Here is a 23,527-nt window from a genome sequence, read left to right on the forward strand (position 1 = left end):
GCATTCATCGTGTATGGCAGAATATATATAAATTATAAATTATGATATATACTATCCCCGCAACCCTGTATGCAGGATAAGCAGTTGAGAATGGATGGATGGATGGATGGATGGATGGATATATACTATGAAAACAAAAAGATTTTCTCTCTTTTCTATCTTAAAAACAGCATCACTTTTTTGAAACAAGTTTATTTTATACAGAAAGCAAAACAGGTTTTGTCCAGTAAAATACAGAACAATTATTCCATACTGTCATGTTTAAGACTACTATATAAACTGCTGCTGGAACTTCCAAATACAAAATACAAAAGCTCAAACACACAAATTCAACCTACATTATTATGACACACAAAGCTGCATGTTTCCTAAGTAAACAGAACAAATATAACTTAACTCCAGTAAGATTATTGCATACAGTACTAAACAAAATCTTGCCTGAAAGGATATTTGATGCTGATGATTAAATGAAAGTAGTACATAACAACTAGTGCTGCAACTAACGATTATTATTATTATTATTATTTTAAAATAGTGATAAGTTCCTGTTATACTTTCTCGCAGCCCAGTGTTATTTATTCAGATTGCTTGTTTTATTCAACCAACAGTCCAAAAGCTAAAGGTATCAAGTTTATTATCAAATAAAAATAAGTGACTGAGCCGATCTTTCGATTTATTAATTTGTTGCCAATTACTCCAAATTGTCTAGTAGGTTTGATAATTCATATAGATAACAATAAGGTAAGAAAACCTTTAGAGAGATGGATTTCCTTTTGAAATTGAGGTAAAGGATTTGAACTATATGTTAAATCATTAGCTTTGTACATTTTGGTCTGATTAAAGTGAAATGTTCTCCGCTGCTTCCCAGAGCCAGAAGCAGCAGAAAGGAGTTTGAAGTCTACTTCTTGCCACAATAATGGGCACCAACCACCATGTAGCTGTCAGGTGAGATGTTCAAACTGGGTGGCTTCACTTTGTCCCTACAGAACCTGACCTCAGATCTATTGACCGGGCCTCCTCCTCTGCAGGGGTCGTGTTTTTGCAGGTAACTTATAAAGGTTTCCCAGCCTCCGCCTACGCGCACCATCACATGACGCTCATTCAGCATCTGCAAAGGTAACACGAGACAGTACAATCAAAGAGGGAATGCTGGGAAATAAAGTGTGCAAATATGTCCTGGCTGATATATTGCCATGATGTTTATGAATTCTCGATTATATAAAAAGCAGCAACCCCCTCCACACACACACACACACACACACACCAATGTAATATTTACAAGCTTCTTGCACATGTGTTGCTCTGGCTATGAAAGGCAAATGAGCCCTTGCATTGCTTTGTCAAAATCTCATTAAACCAAATGAAACAACACCTCATGGCACCAGCTGAGCACACTGCAGGATTAATCCACATATGAACATGGATACGCACATGCGCACAGTGACGCACAAAGGCGCACCCACACGGATCTGCAACACAAACCACATAATAAACAGTATTTTAAATAAAATGACTACTGTCAGAGTGGTCTGAATCAACACATCCTTCACAGACAGCCATCCTTATAGCTGAAAAGCAGCTGCTACCATGGCAACTACAGCCATATAAAGCCTGGGGGACAAAACTGAGATGAGTTCAGCATAGACCCTCAACTCCCAGTAGACATTAACATTCCCAGGAGGCCTTGGAAATCCATCCGTTGTCCTGTCAGCACCGGCCCACCCCCTCTTGCCTTATCGCCAATAAACCCTTCATTATGGAGCCATTAAGAATGTGATAATACAAGCAGATCTACTCGTCTTGTGCGGGGAGGTGTGTGTCACGTGTACGGGATGAAAAATCAATGGTACAAGAACAGACACACGTGCAGCCAGACGACACAGGCAGCTAGGAAACCCCAGACTTGGTCCATCTCAGCTGTCATCCTGCAGATTAAATTGTTTTGGTTGACAGGGGTCAAGTCTGACATGCTGAATAAACCACTTTCCTGTCTGACATGGAGGGAATGTAATTCTGACTTGACTTCATTCTCAAAAATGCATTTTCCAAAGTTGATTTCCAGTCAGCATCTACTCCCATTTTTTCCCTTTTTAATACAAGCTACTAATCCCCTCTGTTGTAATATCTGTATTGTTTAAATTAATTTGCCTTTTCTATTTTTAAAGCTTTTTATCTGATGTTTTTTATTACTTACATAATTTTAATTAATCCTACATGTCACTTGATTGTTGTTATCTGCCTTTGTGGGTGTTGTTTCTTTTATTCTGGTTGTGTGGTTGTTTGACTATAAAGACTTCTTGTACTCAGGTTTCTGTTACCTGATTAAATAAAGTCACAATATGAACTGACATAATGTCTTTTGATACATTTTATTTTTCTAAAAGCTAAATTGTACTTATATTAGACATCAGAACTACTCTAAACCAGTGTCAGCATCTTTCTATACTGTAATATTCAATACAAGCCCTCTTTGTCAGGCCGACTCTTTTATTTCTGTCACTACAACTACCCCCTCCCCCCTTCAGGTCTCCGTACAAAGTGTGCTACGTCTGCAGCCCATAAACTATCGTCTGGATTCCCCTGTGTCCTCCCAGGCAGCTCCATTGATTCCCTCTCTCCTTTCCTGCTGAATGATGCATGAGTGTACTCAGGGAAAAACTGCTGCCAGTAGGAGGCAGGCTTTAGCCACGTCGGCTCTTGTAAAATTTACAGTAAAACAAATGGTATTACAGTATATGAGCTGATGAAGGCACATGTGTGTCTTATTGTTGTTCGATTTCTTTTTATTTATTTTTTATTTGATTTCTATTTCTATGTTATAGTCAGGTATGTCTTGCAAAAGATGTCTTGATCTCAGTGAGGGTCTAAGGATAGAGGATGTCGCATGTTGTACAGGTTTAAAGGTTTTGGTTCTATATAAATAAAACTCCCTTGACTTCTTTCAAAGGATGAGGAGAAAACTTTTAACCGTGCTAGTTTTATTAACCTAGGGATGGCAACATTGGCATGTTGGTCCATGAATGTATAATAACTTTAAAACTTTTAAGACTAATATCAGCCCTGCATCAATGGTCAAAGGTCAGGGTCACCGACAGAACAAAGGCCCTGGAGCTTTATGGAGTCAATGTCTTGCTCAAGGACAGTTGAGAAAGGAGGTTGATGAAGAGGTTGTCTGCCGAAATACTGAGCTGAAGCCGAAATTAACTATTTCATCATCCTCATTTTTGTCCAGATTTTGCTCTTCAAAACAAGACTTTTTCATTTTACTTTTAAGGTTTATCTCTTATGTAGGATAGCATCATAAACAAAGAATTGATGTGGCATGATATTGTGAGGGGTTTGAATGTCTTTCCTTCCATTGATACAGTCAGACAGTGTCCCTGCCACAAAGCTGAAGGAGAGCCTAATTGGGCGCAGAGAAGAAAGAAAAGCCTTCCTCTTTTTTAACAACAAAGAATGGCGGAGCACTCCAGAGCCAGCGTGACTGAATAGCCTCTAGAGGGAATGGGGGGTGGGGGGGGGGTTACATGTGAGGAGGGGCGGTCATGCTCAGCCGCTCATTAACAAGCTGTCTGATTAGACCCCTCACTAATGACTTTGTCTAGGTAATCAATAGTATCTGCTCTTTAAAAGGGGTGTACACACTGAATAGCACGCTCTCCTAGGAGCTGCAAAGGGGTTATCATGGTATATGGTAATTGAGGATTCTGGCATGTTTCCCCGCACACATGTGGTCAGCTGTAAGCTTCAAGGTAATGGATGGAGTCATGGTCGATGGGCTGCTGCTGAGGTGTGGTTGCTTGTCAGCGGCACGTAGAAAAGGGAAGGGAGCCATGCAAGGAGTGTCTACAAACTAGTAATTATAGCTTGAAACTGACACAAGCACACAGAGTTATGGTGAAACATTGTATCTGCAAGGCTGTGTAGAGACAGTCAGTGCAAAAAGTGTAGAAAAACAAATAATTCAAAATATAAGATAAATAAAAGGGGATTTTTCTCTTTTCTTGGTTGCATTGTCCTAACAAAATCAGGGTTCAGTATCTTGCCCAAGGACACTTCAACATGCAACCAGGGGGAGCCAGGGATTGAACCGCAGACCTTCCGACTAACGGCCAACCCACTCTACCTCCTGAGCCACAGCCGCTCTTTTGTTATCACATCTTCCTTGCCTTTCTTTGATGTGGTGTTCAAACATGTGCACCCACGTTATTGACAGGTCTGCTGTGGAGACAACAGGTGGTCTGTGACTTGAAGGGTTGCATTGTTTTCTAAATGGGCAGTAAAAATATGTTGCCAGTCAAACTGTAGCTTTAACTCTATTGTCAGAAAACTGACGCTGACAGCATTGATCACCAGTTTAGAGAATGTTCAGTCAATACAATTAACAAAGCATTAAATGGCTTTCAACTTGTGACCAATTAGTCACCAAGCTGTGATCCACCTTTATGTGACTGTGTGAAGATGTACTCTGTGAGAACATGTCTGATGAATCACACAGGCATTTAATTGTTAAAATATTCCCATTGATATTGGTTTCGAAAAGAATACTTTTTTTAAATTTACAGCATGTAAATTTCATTTATGTGGATTTATGGATAATTCTAATGTGGATAACACATTAGAATAAACTCTATACAGTGTGCACTAGAAATGAAGCTTTCCCCTTTGTATGGATGGATTGTTGTATGTATATAGATTGTCAAGTGAAACCTTCTTCTTATATTCAAAGCCCTTCACACATTGGTGGATTTGGACTCCCGAGTGGGCTGCCATCTGAACCACACACGCAGTCATCTTCGCAAAATCACGCTGAAAGAGACATGTTTGTTTTTCCTTCAGGTTTGAACTATTTGCTGAGGGTCTATGTACTGAATAAAATCATTGTCAGCCCAGTCTTATCCTGACTGTTGGTTGCCAAGCAACCCTGCCTCCCAGAAGGCCATTCCTCGAGCCTTTGTATGGTACAGACACACAAGGGTGGTGCACGACTCCAGGAGGGTGAAAGGCACCTACGTCTCCATCCCAAATGATTGCAAATCACACACTGCACTTGTTTCTGACTCAGCTGCTGATTAATGACCTGAAGGCCTTCGCACCTCACATCTTGTTATGTGTTGTAGCATCTATGACGCATCTTCTTTGGGTTCGGTTTATAATTTACAAGTTATGGTATCAAACTATCAAGTTATAATTCTACACATGACATTTCACAATCCTGTATCTAATTTTACATAACTGTAGCTTTAATTTAATTTATTTCACTACCTTAATAACAACAACAACAGCAGTATTATAATCCAACTATTGGGGTAGGTGGGAGTGAACCAACCATGTCTTCTAGAAAATACATTTGTAAATTTTTTTGGCCGATTTACGGAGAATTAATCAGATAAACTTTTACTATGCAAGCTAAAGAATTTAACAATAAAAAGTTGTGCTGTCTGTGAGTTTTCTTCGAAGAGTGTGTCTGTGGCGTGGTGCGAAAATTGATGATTCGCCATGAAACAGGAAGTTGGTATAACTTCAGTGTACATGCTCACATCTGTACCAAACTTTACATGTTTCACAAGAGTCCCGCCCTGAAGACATCTACATGCCTGTGATCAGTAATAGTCATAGTGCCACCTACTGGCAACAGAAAGTAAGCTCTGTGTGACACTCATCACATGGTTTAGATGAAATATTCACAATGTGTTCCACCTTTGACACACTGGGACATAATGTATGAGGAAGGAAGTTAAAGTCCTTCGTGTATGAGGAAGGACATTAAAGTCCTTCGTGCAGCTAATTCAGAGCCACATTGGCAGCGCTGTGGCATCTGCGGTGTGATGCCCCGACACGTGTCAGGGTGTGAGGTCCGTCTAACACTGCTCGCAGATATAATTTACATATATTTTGGTTAAGGTAAGAGAAGGATTGTGCTTCTGGTAAATGTTAGACGTCCTGTCTTGTGCCTCAAGTCTGGACTTTTTCAATATTTAAGTAAGACTATCCCAATTTCCCAACTTTATCCAAGTGCTGCGAGTGCCTAAACATAATCATAAGAAAGTTCAATCATGCTTTAGTTACTACGAATGAAACAAATGAATGAAATACGTCATATATTTTGTGACTTGGCAGACACAGTACGTTCATTAACAAGATTTTCTTATTTATGTTGAATGAAATGTGATGGAGTGGCATACTCTGTCTGTCAAAATGTATTTCCTGCAATTTAGTAAACATCACTCCTAGGTGAAAGGGTTAACATGAGCGTACATACTCGTATGTACAGAACTTTTTCCCCAACACGGTAGCCGCCTTTAGGTTGCTTCTCAACAAGGAACCTGGTAGGACAGCTGCAGGGGGGATTTTCGATAATCTTTCTCACCTGGAAAAGGTTAGACAGAGAGAGTGCAAATCAAGTATAAACATACAGTATACACCTTTATCATCTGTAAACTCAAATAAAATATATACATACAATATCATCCAAAATGTTGTTAGTGCCTGTGCTCCTCCGGCTTGTGGATTTGCAAGAGGAACGAGGAGTCAGGGCTGCGGGTGGTAAGGTGATGGGAGATGTAGCTGTGGGAGTGTGGTTGTTTATTGTGGTGGAGGAGACTTTGGCAGTGGAAACCAGGGTTTGGCCTGGTGAGGGTGCTGACAGCGAAGTGGAAGCAGATGTGTTAGTGGTGCAGGATGAAGAGAACAAAGGTGTTTGTGTTGATGCTGTGGTTGTACAAGGGTTAAAGGCTGAGCGGTAGGACTGAGGAGGGGATGAACATGTAGGTACTGGGTTTGTTGTGGCTGATGGAAGATCAGAGATGAGGGAGGGAGCGAGGGTTTCAGACAGACAGTTTGTGCTTGGAGTGAGGGGCGCAGGTGGAGGATGAGGAGGAGGGGAAGGAGAGGGGGCTGGGGGCAGGGATGATTGTGAAGGTGAAAACAATGATGTAGGAGTAAAAAAGGAGAAGTACAGACGGGATGGTGGAGATAAGCACCCCGCCTCCTCCCTCTCTATCTCTTTCTCCAACTTCACCAGCCCCGGAGGCTCCACTCCATACCTGACAGAGAGGTTTAATAAAAATATAGCAGCAATCAAGACGATACATCAGCGCTACATCACACAGTGGAGAATGGTGATTCCCAACCACTGGACCCCAGAAGGACTGTGGAGAAGCTCAACTGATTTGAAAAAACAGAAATTAGAAAAACTCATTCATCAAGTTAGCAAGTAAGCAGAGAAATTGAAACAGTTACCTAAATGTATAAATAAATACTTCAAATAGTTACTTGAAAGTAATGTATAAATAGTTGAAATAGTTAGCTATTAGTTTTCTTCTCACTGTGATTCAATTGCGATGAACTAACAAGAGCTGTATCACGTGGGTGGGGCAGTTTTTCTAGTTACCTGGCTGCAATCCGTCCCAGCTCCATCAGGCACAGGCACACCTCCCACGGTTGTTTATGGAGGACTTTGCACATGAATAAAGTATAAACAGAGAGGGTGGAGAAAAAAGTCAGTCATTTGAAAGGAAAGATGTTTCCGGAGATAAACCTCTCTCTGTGTCAAAAGAAAACAGGACCTGCAGTCTGAACAGAGAAGGCACATTTCAGGAGGTACTCTGCCTCCATTGTGCATCTCTACCTTTGAAGCTGAGCAGGAATTTCTGTGGGCTCTGGATGTGCAGCTGAGGGCATGAGGGCATGAAAGCTCCATCAACAAGTCAACCGCTCCTGCCTCTAGACCAGTGTCTACACATTAAAAACCCAATTTGGACCAGAAAAGGTCCTTGTTAGTTAATTTGTTAAGCTGACAATTGGTTGAGCATGATTTAAAGTATGTCCAATTAGTGTGGCGCACAATCTCTAAAAGTCCACAACATTCCTGATTGAAACAAACACAAACAGCAAAAAAGCAGAAAGACTGTTGCATCAATAATGATTTTATTTTCATTCACCTGTAATTGAGATCCACCATTACATGGCTGCAGCAAGAAAAAGAGATGAGAGAAAAGAAAAAAAATAATCATCTGTGCCTACACGTCACCGAGGCAGTGAACTGAAACTTGTCAAAGTACAGTAAGTCTCCCTGTCACTCAATTAGTCAAGTGAAGTGGGTTAGTCTGCCTGCAGGGAGGGGGGGGGGGGGGGGGGATTAACCTGCACATTATCATTCTCACGCATCTGCCGCCTTGCGTAGACATGCCCGAGTAAGAAGTGCATAGAGAAGAGAGTATGATTAATGAGACAGAATCATGTTAGCATGTTGACTGCAAGTTGTCTTCTCCTCGGGCACACAGAGCATCACACATACAGGAGGTGTAAGTGGGAAATAAAACTGAAAGCATACAAATGTATAATCATATTGAGTCAGTCACATTCAGCATGATCATCGTGACTCATCTTGGTATCTTCATTTTCTGCATTTCTTTTTGCTTCGGACTGGTTTATTCTAATGTGTTTTGAGTTGTGCAACAAACAATTAACAAAAATGGTTTTTTTTGTTTTTTTTAAACACCAGCCTTAAAATAATCCTATCCCATAACCAAATTAAATTTCCCTGCACTAAAATACTCATTTCTTTTACAATAGAGTACTTTAGTAAGACACCAATAATACCAATTAATCAGAAAGTATCACAACAGAAATAATATAATTTAGCAGCAATGTACGCTCCTTGACTCCATAATGTAAGGGCGCAATCTCCGGTCTTAACTCACCCAAATCCTCTGACTCAAAAAGGTAAGCCTCATCAACGCCAATCTTTCGGCACCAGTAGAGGAAGTTTGCAGTATTGTCTCGGGCGAAAAATGATCCAGAAGTTGCATCAGCTCGCCAGTGGATCACTCTTTTCATGAAGGGCTGTGATTGTTTTCAACACACACACACACACACACACACACACACATATATACAAACATATTTGCACAGACACACAGGCACACAGAGGTTGTGAGTACATGGTGGAAATATATTCTCTGCAATAACACAAATATGGATTAATATTGGTTCACATGTTAGTCAGGTTTTAAGAGTATTAATGATAATGATAATGATAAACAATACACATGCCATATACAGCATGTTTAAATATGAATACAGTGAGGTTGAGGAGACAGAGGAGGCTCACCCCTTGTACCAAATGGTTTGTGTGTATGGAGGACAAATCAGGAACATCATCTTGTGCAAGGTGAGGCTGGCTTTGTAATAGTAAACATGAGCAGACATGGCCAGTGACTGAATGCACCACCAGATTTTGACTTCACCAACCTCAGACGTGATCTGGTTTTGCTGGTTTAAGACTTTGTGGGCTTTGTATGTGACATCTTCAGACTTAAACATTTCCTGTAAGAAACGTTCAAGCAAACTTTCAAGCACCTATACTGCAGTGTGGATGTGGTTTTGTGTGTTTTGTGCATGTTTGTGTGTGTGAATGCCTGTATAACTTTGTGTTGCTACAGTACCTTGCTGTTGTTGGTGTACATGGTGTTGTGGATCATTTTCTCCTGGAGCAGCTGTGCAAGTTGACAGAGCAGGACGCCGTTATCCAACCTCTCCATCAGACTGTCTGCTGTGAGGTCCACACCTGAGGATCCACAAAAAATGAATTATGTGCAGTAAGTCATAGTTACTAAATGAGGCTCAACATTTTCCTCAACTTTCACAGATAATTATTTTATATTAATGTTATTATAGTATATTATTTATATTACACATTTAATAGATTAAATGCAGCTCAAAGTACTTTACAAAATCAAAAAAAAGACCAGACCATTTAAACAATACAAATATTGAAATAAATTTTTCAGTTCAAATGCATCAAAAAGTTATGTGTCTTACACTGAGACAAAACTATCCTAACACATTCAAAAACATTTAATCAGTCAGAAACTCATCCTGTTGGAGAATTGTCACTTTCCAGACACCCTCCAACAGGTTGTGGCATGTGTAGAGCCTTTATGTTTTCCCTTACAATGCAGTAAAGTGGGAAGAAACATCCCTTTCCCAGCCACAATTCCCCTCGTGGAGAGGCATTTCAAGGATTTGGGATAATAAGTAGGTTAATCTGCCTCTGTGTTTAATATGACTGCAGCGCTTTCACCTATTTTTCAAAATAAAAGCCCCAGTTCCAAACTGAAACTGTGAAGAGTTTCTGTATTTTAATGTAACTAATTCAAAACATCTGTGGGTTTAGTTTTACAGACTTTTACAATCAAGTAACGTCTTGAACTGGCACTCGTTTTACTCTAGTTGAGTTCCAGACAGTGTAGTTAACATGAGTTTGGCATGAGGATCAATTGAGGAAAACTGTCTCACCCATGAGGGTGTTGAGCCAGAAGGCAAGGTCTTCTTTCATGGGCAGCAGGCTGGCGTCATGGCGGTAAGGCAGCCACTGGTTGTACACCTGAGGACTGGCCAAGCCCGGCCCAGAGTGTCTGTACTTTGGGCCAATAAGACAGTTCATCCCCAACCCGGTCAGATGCCTCGGGCTCAGAGGACTGTCAAGGCTGATGTTCATCGCTCCCACTTCACTGTCCATGCTTAAGATCTGATCGGTCTTTGACTGACCCTGGTGGACAAAATAAGAAATGTTTTCTTGTACTGTTGTTAGATTTTCGTTTTGACATTTTACATTACTCTTAACCTCATTCGGGACTGTCCCTGGGAGATTGTCCTGGATGGGCACTTAAAAATGCTCAGGGAAGTGGTAATGCACCACTTCATGTACATTTTCCAAACCAGCTAGTTAGTCTTCATCCTTGAAGTCTTTTCTCTTATAAAACCTGTTTGAATATGGTATATCAACCATGCTTCATTCAAACATTTTTCATGAGCATTGTCTTCATTGTTTAATTTACAGATGTTTTTGTCACAATTTGAGTTTTAAATTAAAGCACCAAATCAAGAATTGAACTTGACCCACCTATATGTTTCCTAATGGTGTCCTCTGGTGAACCTACCAAACTTCTGCAATGATTGGGACAGTATGGCAGGTTGTCTTTCACTATACCTTTGCAAAATACAACAGTAAGACACATAAGATTAGAAATAACGGTAACACTTTCTATGAAGGTCATCACTATAATGACTTATGCATATATTTATAACACGATATAATGCGTCCATAAGACATTATAACAGTTGTTATAATCACTTACAAACATGCATTAGGCGCTATAGCGAAGCTCATAACGTATTATGACCTTTTGATTTAATGTTTTATAACTAATATTAATACCAGTTTATATCAATGTGCGGCAAGAATCTCCAACCATGTTCCATAACACATTATAACCACCGACTCTGCCTCGTTATGGATACACTTTAGTCACCATTTACAATTAGTGATAATAGCTTATAGTAATGTTTAAAGTTATATAGCATGTCTTTGTTTGCTTTAAGTAAAGTGTTAAAATATCTATCCCTGTATAATATATTACAGGTGGACATAATACCATATGAACTAATTATAAGACCTTATTACAAGCCAACAAATACATGCTATATAACTTTAAATTATATAATGTTCTATGGACGCATTATATCGTGTTATAAATATATGCATAAGTCATTATAGCGATGACCTTCATAGAAAGTGTTACCGAAATGACAAGTGAAACAACATACAAGTGTTATTGATGTGTATACCACAGGGTGCTCTCTACCACTAGCAGCTAGTACAAGCGGGAGCAGGGGGAAATCTAATAAGTAAAAAATTTAATTGGACTAAAATAACAATACAACTAAAATGTAATATTTTAAATCTCAATGCACTGTAATGAAAGACCTTTTTTAAATATTCTTGATTTTTCGTAACTATTCTGATACTGTAAAAATGTAATGTAAATGTCAAATGTAAAAAAAAACACTTTTACTTAAAGAATAGGAACACATTTGTTAAAAAGTTATAGTTGCTGTAATAATTCCTCCTGTTCATACTGTCTTTAAGTGATGCCTTCCTCCAAGAGAGGATGGCAAAATGCAAAAAGTTTGTTTTTCATGCAAAAATAAAAGTCTGAGTTTTCAAGTGGGTATTTTCTAAAGTCACATTAATTTTAGCGCAAAATTCCCTCTTTCTGTTTCAGACATGTTGCCTTGCTGAATTGTGACGTACCATAATCCCCCCAAAAAATTGCGACTTTATCCTTTAAGAAAGCAATAAATAATTAAAACATAATGGTTTTGAAGAGTAACAGAGCTGTCATGCACATGTATAAAAACAACATTACAGGTTGAAACTAATGTTATACAATGGCTTCCATGTATAGGCTTTACACTCACAACCCAAATAATACACACAATCATCAATCAAAGGGATTAAACTGACTGCTGGTTTAATAAGATGTCCTGGTGCCGCTGCATGGCTCATTTGTCCTGTTCCCAGAGCAGCCTCCATCATAAAGCTCAGCCCCATGCAGAGACATGCTCTGACTGCCAGTAATCCTCGCTGCTAATCAGCTGGAATTAAGACAACAACACATGCAGAGGGTCACTGGGTCTGCTGGGTAATATACAGAAGAGACAGAGGCTCAGTCCGTGCCACATGACTAACTTCAAAGTTTAATTGTATAGCAAAGCAACTACAGAGCTGCGCTGGTGAGGGCATGTTGTTGAAGGTATTGCTGAGACACTGAAATGCAATCCGGGATATCCATTTTGAGTAACAGATCTGTAAATTTTAAAGCTTCTCCGATGCCAAAACACTGCACAGAGTTTTATAAAACTATAGCACTATTTTTTACAACATTGCGTTGTGTTGACGGAGGCCTCTGTGTTGCTATCCTCATGCAAATGAATGAGAGAGATTTTTTCGTGAACGCAGCCTAAGAGTCTACAGCTGTGATAACAGCTCTGTAAGGCTGTACTGTGCTTTGAGCTAAATGCTAATGTGAGCAACAATGCCAACATGCTGATGTTAAGCAAGATTGTTTACCATCTTTACCATATTTTTACTTTTGCATGCAAGCATGCTAAATTTTACCAATTAAATACGATGCACATCTGAGCGTGATGAGTATTATTAGTTTTGCAGGTATTTGGTCATAAATCAAAGTAGGCCCATTGGACAAATTAAAAACATTTTTACCCGATGATGAAAGTGAAGGGCTCATCAAAGTTATTACCATCCCTCCTGAGTGTAACATGAATGTCTGCACAAAATGTAATTGTAATCCAATCCGAAAGTTTTCAGTGGCGGAATGACAGACCAACCGATTTAGAGACGGAGCAACTTTTCCATCCCCAGAACCCTGCCTCTAGCATGGCTAACAAAAATTTTATCTCTAACAAAGATGTTCGGTAGAATAGTCAAGTAAAAGCACATCTGGAGGGCAGATGTTTGGGACCCAGACAGGGAGCATAACAGCTGGCTTTTTTAGCTCATTTATAGTTATATACCGCCTTCTTGCATTACCTGTCATTCAGTGTTGCAGATCACAAGTTCAAGGACAGTTTCTCATGAAATTGCCTTACATTAGCAAAAACATGAAGACAAAACCCTCGCACATGATTACAGAGGTAGTTGATGTAGGCAGTGAAGTGTATGCAAAGATGAACATGTCTATAAATGAACTGTCATGAGCTCAGGCTCAGGGAGATAAATGTGAGCATATTGTAGACATACAATTCTGACTGGATGTAGTGAAAATGGTCTTTTGTAAACACATCTTGCAGACGCAAGACAGAGACATGGTATATGAGGAGGGGGCGGCATGCCAAGTTTGAGGCTGGTTTACAGGTTGACCAGAAGGGCATGAGAGCCTCTGTCTCTAGCAAAACATCCAGGTGCAATATTCACACCTCCGCTACAGGATGGCTCTGCTGGGAAGGGAAGGCAAAGGTCACCTACTGGCCTTTCTCTCAGACACTAGCGGCCTTTATACTGCAGCAGAGCTGAAGGTCCATGTCTGTAAACATACCACATACACACACAGGCCCATGCATGTGTCTATCCCACCTCATTTACTTTGCACAACTTTTAATGCTTCCAAAATGTTCAGTGTAACCAGCTGTTAGCAGGGAAACAACTACAATTACACATCAGCCTACCTGAAAAACGACGGCTAGCTTGAGTTGCCATAGCACTGGCTTAAATACCTGAAAATACTGTATGTATGTAAGATAGACAGAGTGAGACATGGTGATTCAGAATTTGGTTGCATGTGGCCTTCAGCACTGCTCTAACACTGTTGTCTCCAGAGAATTAAACAAAAGCGTCTTTCTGATAGCAAAATAACTTCACAACTGGTTAACAAAATCCTGTTTCTTGACATGACAGCCCTCATATTTACTTTGGAAAAAAAGTTGAAGCAGCAAATCTGTCACTGAAAGAATCATCTCTTCAGTCAGAAACATGTGTTTCATGAATTTCAGTATTTGCTCTGAGTTTGCTCTTACTGTGTAACCTGCAGGCGTCTCCATTCTACTTTTGCCTTCAAAGCCTGTTCCGCAGCCACTCTCTGTTTCAACTTTTGACAGAAACTATTCATAAAATATCAAGATTAATAACTTCAAGTGGATGTGCAACAGCACTGCTGTCAGCAGTAGCTTTCTCCATCAGCTTTTTAGGAGTCAGTTGTAGGATTGTAACAGCTTGACAGAGGTAATGTAAAACTAGTGAATGAATGACCGAAAATAAATGGATACAACTGCATATTTGAGGTATAACTTTCAGCTATAGTTGTGCTCTTACCCCATACCTTTCCTTCAGCTGCTTCTAGACTAAATAAACCTCATATCAACACAGGATGGAAAGGTCTGTCGCTTGCTGCTGTTTACACACCCCTAACAGTGAAGACTTTACTGTCCTCCAGCTGCAGTGACACACAATAAAATACCATTTTGGCACCAAGATTTAAAAAAAATATTCTTCCATTGATTGTTTTAGTGTGAGGTAAATCAAATAAACAATAATAATCTCAGAACAGTCTGTTCATTGAGTTCTGACTAAAGTTTTTGCTACCTGTGGTCAGACACCACAAAGATGTTGGAGGATTCATTCCTGCACTGACATAGTCTACTGAGTGCTTATGTGATTGTGGCTTATGTCATTTTCAAAACTCACATTCAAACACAAAAATTACCAACGTTTGTTGTTTTGTTTTGTTTATAGACTTACATTAGTTCTGTTATATCAGGCTATAGAATATTTTTCATATGCAAAAAAAGAAAGAAGACAAAACATATTCAGAGTTATTTAAATTGTATGGTTGTGGCGTTAAATAATGGAAAAACACACATCGATGACTGCTAAAACGTTTTTGATAATTCTAAAAAATCATTTAGCTGTTGTGTTATCCCTGTCATGAACAAAATAGATGACATTTTACATAACCAAAACGTAAAGTCAGTGGTCTGCTTTCAAGCAGTATCAACATAATTGAAAAACTTGTAGAAACAGTGAAATAATCAATATGAATGAGGCACGTTTACAACGTGTTCTAACCAACAACAGCAACGACAATTATTACCTACATTCCTAACTCATGGAAAAATTAATTTTATCATGCAAAATATACTTACGAAACGCAATCAGTTACCTACGGCGGGATTCTTCTAGAGGTAGCCTATCCTTTTTTCATAGGTTTCCACAGTCTCTTCTCGCCCGTATTTTTCTTCTCACACAGGCACACACATCACTTATAACCAGATGTTCATCGCCCTCAGGTTCTCCACACGTAAACAACAGTGTAACAAGGGGGGGCTGCCGTCAACAAACTCTCCTGCACACGCCTGCAAGTTTGTGGTGTCAATTTACAAGGTATGCTCCTGAGAACATGATTGAAAAAATAATAATAATCACAGCGGTTTGTTTTATTTGCCCCATAGACTATTAAGAACAGAACAACATTTTAGTTTAAGTTTTACAAACTTTATCGACATTTTATAAACAAACTATGAGTACGGAAAACCATTCCAATATGGCCCAAGTTAAAGTTTATTTGTGTTTTTTCGGTAAATGCTGATGTGGACAGCTAACCGGAAGTACATTTAGATTCCATTGCAACTCAGTTCTAATGAAGCGGTCCATCATATAAACCCGAAGCAGTAGCCTACATCAAAACACTGAATTATTCGTTTGTGTTTAATACTTTTTTCCATTGTTATGTTACTGTCATGTCTGACTCTGCCTGGAAATCTCTGCTGTGTTTGATATTTTTGTTGTTGTTCAATTAAGTAAAAACAACAACAACAAAATATTAAAAGAGGAGCATGATAAGAATTTGGGTGATACTAGCCTAGTTGATACAATATCATAAAGCAGCTGTCAATAATCTGACTTTACAGTTTTAGTGGTGGTTCACTGAAGTCTGGGTTGGAAAGGTAAAATTTGGGCTTAGAATTAAAGTAAATTACAAACAATTTAAAAAATATATTTCTGTTACTCCTGCCTATAGATATTGTGTAAAATATTAGTAATGGTAGTGCTAATAATAAATTTATGATTATTATTATTATTATTATTATTACTATACAGGAACATGGGGGCCGTAGGTTGCTTCCAACCTCTCTGCCCTTCCACGTGCCTATGTGGAAAGCCCAAGGCAGAAAAACACCAAAACAACCAAAGTCCCTTCCACGTGCATACGTGGAAATCCATAGGCAAGTAGAGCACACCTCTCTGCCCTTCCAGGTGCCTACGTGGTAAGCCATAAGGCAGGAAGCAGATGTAAAGACCGCCAAAACGACCAACCGCCCCTCTTCATGTCTACGTGGAAAGCCATAAGGCATGGAGAGCACCTCCCCACCCATCCATGTGCATACATGGAAGGCCCAAGGCAGAGCGCAGCAATAAGGAACCCCCAACGCCTTTGACCACCTACCCTACCTACTTGGGCCGAAGTTAGCATTCAGCAGATGATGACTAACGCTCGTAGTTATGAGCGCTACAGGAAGCTAGTATTATAAGGAGCTATGCTGCTGCAGTGTTTGGGACGTGATAGCCAAAGAGACAAGCCGAGAGGCATCCCGAGCTCGAGCCATTGTTTTCCCTCATCTGAGACGCTGTTTTTGCAGGTGGTATTGCTGTGTTTTGGGGCCTCTCTGCCCTTCGACATGCCTACTTGGAAGGCCATATAGCAGGGAGAGCATCTCTATGTGCACACATGCTTGAGGCAAAGAGCAGACCCTCCAAAATGACTCCCTGGTCCTCCATGAGCTATATGGAAAGGCCAGCAGGAGGCGCTTACAAAGCAATCAGAGATAGCCGATTGACTTTAGGTGCGTTGACTTTATGCGGCGCTGTGCAGCGCTACTATGTGACGTGCTGGACTACATAAGCATGCTGGATAGAAATGGGTTCGACTTCCAAAGGGGCTGCTAAACGTCACCTTTGCCCCTTTTCCACTGCATGGTCCCAGCTCGACTTGCCTCAACTCTACTCGCATTTGTTTTCCATTGTGGAAAAATTTTACCTGTACCTGCTACCAGGTACTTTTTTTCATATCACCTCTGTCGAGGTTCCAAATGAGCTGAGGCGATACTAAAATGTGACGTGAAAACACAGCAGACTACTGGTTGGTCAGAGAGAATCGTCTATTCACTGCGTCATCACTGCGAGCGCCAGACAGAGGCCAGCAACAGAAAGTTTTATATTTTACAATTTTCATACTTAATTTCATCACTAAATCCACTTCTGAGAAGTTTTGAGATGAAAAATCAACTGTGTAGATTTCGAATATTGACAATTTTACGAAAAGTGATGGCGGAATAAAAATTTAGAGTTTTCGGAGTTGAGGAGCTCCGCAAGTGGCGGTGGAGGAAGCCTGCACCAACCCGTAGGAGGAGCTCGCGAGGCCGGCCAGCCGCCCGCTCACAGAGCCCTCTGCTCCCACCATCACACAGACCACTGCAGCAACAATGGCAGAGGAAAACACAGCTGAAAGGTTTTCATACCTCTTATCTTTCTTTATAATCATGTTGAAACATTTAACTTAAATAAAGAGACAGCTGTGTGGATCGCTGGTGTGTGTGTCGCATTGAACATTACGTTGCGGCAGTTGTGGCGCTATGATGACCAGGGGTATTATCTCTGGGTACTATCTGCAATGGAAAACGGAGCACGGCCAAAAATAAAGTAGGATGTCAGTCCTGACATCCTACTTTATTAATCCCACTCAATGTTTTCACTCTGTTGTTAATTTTTAACACATGGAGAGATGAGGGGGGGGCTGCCACTTGTGGCATCCTGAGCTGTTGAGGGTCAGCCCCTTCGGTAGTGCCCATGAGATGAACTGGAGGCTCTCCAGCTACCAGTCCACACTCCATATCGGTGGTTCGAGTTGGACTCGAACCGGCGACCTTCCTGTCAATTTCCAGCCTAGTCCTTATGGACTGAGCTACTGCCGCCCTGTGGTAGCTTGCATTTTTGTCTGTTACGGTGTCATTGTTACCACCGGGTGGCGCCAAATTAAGAAATGTTTAAATACTGTGGTTTTCAGCAAATTACCTAATTGTTACATCACAAGCCTCCTAGTTGTTAGTAATAATCTTAATTAATCATTCCATTAGTGCACAGTTGGTTGCATATGCAGAGCAGATGATTACCGATTTATGCATATTTATACTGCTTATGGTACAGTTTTCTTTCAGCTGGGTAAAGAAGTTGAACTTCACCCAGTGACTCTGTGCTCTCTAATAGGACAACATTGCAAGCCAAATCATTCTTTACGATAATACGATGATACCCAATAAACAGGCTGTTTCTGCTTACCTGTTTAACAAAAGAAGTTGATTAATTGATCATTAAGGTAGTTTCACAGGCAGCATTCATTCCAAAATGTAGAAATAAAGGGCAGAACACTTTCAGATATATTTTACTGCAAGATCGGACTGAGATAAAATGGGTCATTGTCTGTATTGACAATTAATATCTCTTCTAGTATTTCTTGCTCATTAATATTTTTGATTACTGCTCCCAGGATGGTGTGGGTGTTAATTACACTTCCTCAAAAGATATGGTGTTTTTTTCTTTTTAATAGTAGCAGAAAGCTGCTTCAGGGCCTCAATCAATCAGGTAGGTGGTGAAGGCAGCCACAAGCTAACCCTAATATTCAATCGGGCAGGGGGCGCGCAGGTGTGGCTGCTGGTTCATTTGCAGCCCTCTCCCACGAGACGAGTCCCTCATGTCACTATGTCTATCAAAGACACTCCCCTCTTCCTCTATCAGTACACGTCACCGCTGCGCTCCTGTTTATTTGCACTTTATTTACACAATGAGCCATTTGAGTGAATTGTTGCTTTATAGAAGCTTCTGAATTAGTGAGTTCTAAACTGAGTATGAATCACATCCTGTCTCTGTTATGTGCCTTTAAGCAGGTATGGTAAAGCGAATATGCTGATTATGTTTTAAAGACCTGTTAAACCAATTTAAAATGACTCAGAAGCACCCACAGAGTTCATAAATGCTCCTTTATTATCTGGAACGCAGCCTGGATTGTAAAAGGAAGCCAGACAACACAGTCAGGTACATGGGTTTATTCATGTCCTTTTCACAATGCACAACTTAAAGGACAAGTGATAATATTTTTTTCAACTTTTTCAACAAATTCCACAAAAGTCCAAAACCAACAATGAAGTGTTTGTACTAACTGTTCTTGTGAGCCAAATACCTCAATTGTTGTCCAACAACTACTAAAAACACATTAGTGAGCTTCACCGTTGCACAAGGTGACATATTTCCATGTTATGATGGGCACTATAGTTTAGCTTGAGTTGGTCAAACATACAGAATAAATGTGTTTATTCCTGTTTGAGAAACATTAAATCTACAGTGCCCAACTGTTTTTATTATATATAGTCTTTTTTTAAATTAAACTTAATGTGTCTAACCCACTTTTAATTAGTCACATCTTCAGGAACCAGTGGGCTGATGGCTGTAGACATTTACTGAACAGACATTAGAGTGGAAACAATCTCCGTATTAAACTCTTCTCGCAAGAATGTGAGTAGACCTAAGTGTATTTCCCAAAATGTCAAAATTGTGTTTAAGGATTCAACTACAGTTTCTGGGTTGCTAAACACAATATATTCAGCCCCAGTTGTAATAAGAAACCCATCTTATAACTCTGCTCTTCTTGTTAAAAACATGGTGACGTGAGCAGGAGGTCTGTCTGGTAGTGAGAATATGATTGAATTAAGACAATGTCTCAGCTACATGATGTGGATCAGCACATACATGACAGATGGCATCTCAGGTTGCCAAGACAACTAAACCCTTATCCGTCTCCCTCTTATCCCCAATGTGATGGTGGTGGTGGTGGTGGGGAGGGGTCATTAATTCAACACAGGGCACCATGTGCTGTGTACCAATCAAATTGGTCCCCTGAGTCAAGAGGACCTGAGGCCCATCAGATGGGGACACACTTATTAGAGACTCACAAGTGTTTTATCATTCTGTCAGATTAAAGCAGATTTCATTTTGAGGTTGAATGAGCTGTGTTCATATAAGTGAATATTTTGTGTGTGGTTCTTTAGGTGGATATGTGCTTGTATACATTTTCTGTTTAGTTTCCTAGTTGTCTCTTAAAAATGTGAACAATGTGAAGTCAAGGCACATGTTGATTTTCACACACATTCCTTCATGATGACTTTACATTTACTTCAGGTGTAGTGCAAAGCTGGCTTTTTATTTTTACACATGTGAATTCCACACATTTTCACTCAAAAATACTTGTTTTAGGTTCAAATTTAAAGTGGAATTCCACCGATTTTTCACATTAATATCAGGTTACTCACAGCCGGTAAAAACAGTTATATAAGGTCTTGTGTGGCTGTGGAGGAATTGTCACCAGGGTTATTTAAGCATAGGCTTGGAGACAAAAAATGTATAACAGAATGCTTATGTTACAAAGTTTAAGAGATGTGGGCATTTACTTGGCAAAGAGGGTGTCATGAAAATATGCTATTGCTAATATTGCTATGTTCTAAAATTCAAGATATCTAGCCTTTTGCTGCATCAACTTTCACCCATGTCTTTTTTTTTTTTGTAATTTGTCTCTTTGGAGCCCCCGAACTTCATGGAAGTGCAACAATAAACAATAGACGTTTTTACAACTGAAAATCAGACAGGATTGCCGTTTCGTTACACTTTACTCATTCGCTATTTATTTAAAGATGTGGTAGGCCATTTATTTTAGAGACGTTATTTGTTGAAATTATTTTCACATCTTGACAGCAATCAATAAATCAAATGTTCTGACACAAGAAGAAGAAGCAACTTTTCCGGTATCTGTGCCTGTATATCTGTGGCTGCTCTGCCCATGCACTCACTGTGCATGAAAATGTGTTTTGGGGGAGTGGCTTTGGAGGGAGGGCTGAAGTGAAGGGATGGGATTTTTGGGTTGGAAATCTAGCTGTCTTTCCAAAGTTGCCTAACATAGCTTTAAACATCACTTCTATTTGAATCTCTGAACAAATCAGAAATGCAGGTGGCTATTTAGACGTCTGGAAACGTTTTTTACATGGCACTTAAGATTTCTAAAAATCTCCTGGAACCGCATTGGTTTTTAAATCACGTGCATTTTTTTATACAAACATTGAAATAAATGGTTGTTGGTATTCATATGTAAATACCAACAACAACAGTCCCTCAATACTTTGTACTTTTGACCATGCATAGCAGCAAAGGGAGTTCCTTGAAATTCAATGTATCTCATAAAATGTGCTACCATCAGCAAAATATATATTGTGAGGAAATACTCCTCTCTGCGTGTCATCATCATGTTATTGTTATTTAAACCATGTAATTGCATCATCTTAATTACCACTCATTATTCCTACAAAGCATTAAACCTGTTTCACTGTCACAGCCTGTCGGTGGGTGTGAGGGTGTGAGGCGTTCATATAAATGCCAAGTAAATAATATGTCAGCCAGTCAGCCAGCCAGTGCACATGACAAATGAATACTGGTTACCTCGGCTCAGGCTGGCAGGCCAGGGGGTCAGTAGCTGCAGGGCAGACCTTTACTTTAATTAAACTACCTGTCATCCTGAGCGTCTAAATGTGGAGCCAGTCTGGAATCAAGGCCAGGAAATGACTGTACTTTACCTTCGAGTCTACAACAGGAATGTGGAAATAAAGACACCTAAAATACAAATGTATTTCATGTTCTCCATACTTTTGCACTTCTATACACTATATAAAACATATAAAAGCAAAATGGTTTATATGGAGCTCTACCAAATGACCACCAGAGGGCAGCATAGTAACTTGATCACAAACGTTTAATGCTAGTCTGAAAAGGAAAAAAGAGGAGCCATCTTTAATTTAATAGAGAGGGGTGCAGCTATTGTGCAGTGATTCCACTCTATGTCTGCTTTTAAGTTAAAAAGAAAGAAAGACAGAAAATCAATCCAACATTGTGTAGGTCCTTCATCCTAAAACTGCAAACAGCAAATGGACAAATCTTTGATGGCCTGCATTTAAAGTGCATTTCATTACCTGTATGCCTATGCAGCTCCATGGTTACCTGACAAAAGCTTAATGCACTCTAAAACATTCAGTCAGATGTGGAGAGGGCTTGGCTCCACTGGCGGCTGCCTCGCTGTCATTCGTCTCTCTGTCACTGTGATTCCAATCACTGGCATTTTAACAAGATTACTAGGAGCAAGTGGAAGCAATGGAGTACCAGTGTAATGTAATTATCAAGTGATGGAGTGCCTGAAACAGCTGTATTATCACTGGCCAGTCGCTTAACCCCTGTCAACACATGAAGGATCACACCTTCACTCCCTGTGCGATGATGAACAAAGGTTTATCACCATATATGAGCAGAATCTTTGGTTACTGTTTTCATTTGAAATAATGTGCGGGTGGGGTGGATGGGTGAATGTGACATCATAAGTTCAGATGTTTCTGTTTTCTTGTTTTTTTAAAAGAAGAAATAAATAATCAATCAATGTACATACACACACACACAAACACACACACACACAAACACGTACTCACTCTTTCAGCCTCAACCTCATGGTCCTGTAGTGTCTCCTGACAACCACATTTCTCTCTTTTGCCACTTCCTTTTTACACAAGTATCCCAGTCTCCATAGCAACTCATGTCAGTTTTAGAAACATGGACAAAAGACACAGGGGGGGAAAAAAAGAAGAAAAACAGGCAAGGACATACACAGATAATACATGTAGACACACATGAATCAATAAAACATGCATAAAACTGCACACACTTCACAAACATCACTATTACACAAACACTGTTCACCACTGAGGAAGGATAAACAAAATGCAGGAATAATTTTTTGGATTAGGATTAGAATTTTCCGGATAAGATGATTCAAAGCCGGTCAAAGTATAAGGTTTTCATATGAATGTCATCAAGAGATTTGTTCACCATTCAACTTAATGCTTTAAGATGTATTTTTTCTGTTTCATCTTTAGTCTGTGCCTGTATTTATGAAACAGAAAGGATTTTTGGGTTTACTTGAAAAAAGTATTGAGATCATTTACTCTGCTGATCTAGCATTGCACTACTGTAAAGTTAGAACAAATTGATGCAGCAGAACCAGAGATGTTTCTTTTTTTCATTCTA

General features: G+C 39.8%; 1 protein-coding gene across 1 annotated transcript; it reads right to left on the minus strand.

The window, feature by feature from the left end:
• Window positions 1–207: 207 nt before the first annotated feature.
• LOC119889701 (growth arrest-specific protein 2-like) lies at window positions 208–15,657 on the minus strand. Its single transcript, XM_038700496.1, has 9 exons — window positions 15,508–15,657; window positions 10,910–10,996; window positions 10,303–10,555; window positions 9,450–9,571; window positions 8,706–8,847; window positions 7,394–7,457; window positions 6,464–7,046; window positions 6,263–6,370; window positions 208–1,108 (listed from the first exon to the last, which is right to left on the minus strand). The coding sequence occupies exons 3-9, from the start codon at window positions 10,523–10,525 to the stop codon at window positions 899–901; spliced, it is 1,452 nt and encodes a 483-aa protein (XP_038556424.1). The 5' UTR covers window positions 10,526–10,555; window positions 10,910–10,996; window positions 15,508–15,657; the 3' UTR covers window positions 208–898.
• Window positions 15,658–23,527: the final 7,870 nt, after the last annotated feature.

This window comes from Micropterus salmoides, unplaced genomic scaffold, assembly GCF_014851395.1.
Source record: "Micropterus salmoides isolate LMB-PRFRI ecotype aquatic unplaced genomic scaffold, ASM1485139v1 Ms_hic_scaffold_6, whole genome shotgun sequence".
In the NCBI taxonomy this organism is placed as follows: domain Eukaryota; kingdom Metazoa; phylum Chordata; class Actinopteri; order Centrarchiformes; family Centrarchidae; genus Micropterus; species Micropterus salmoides.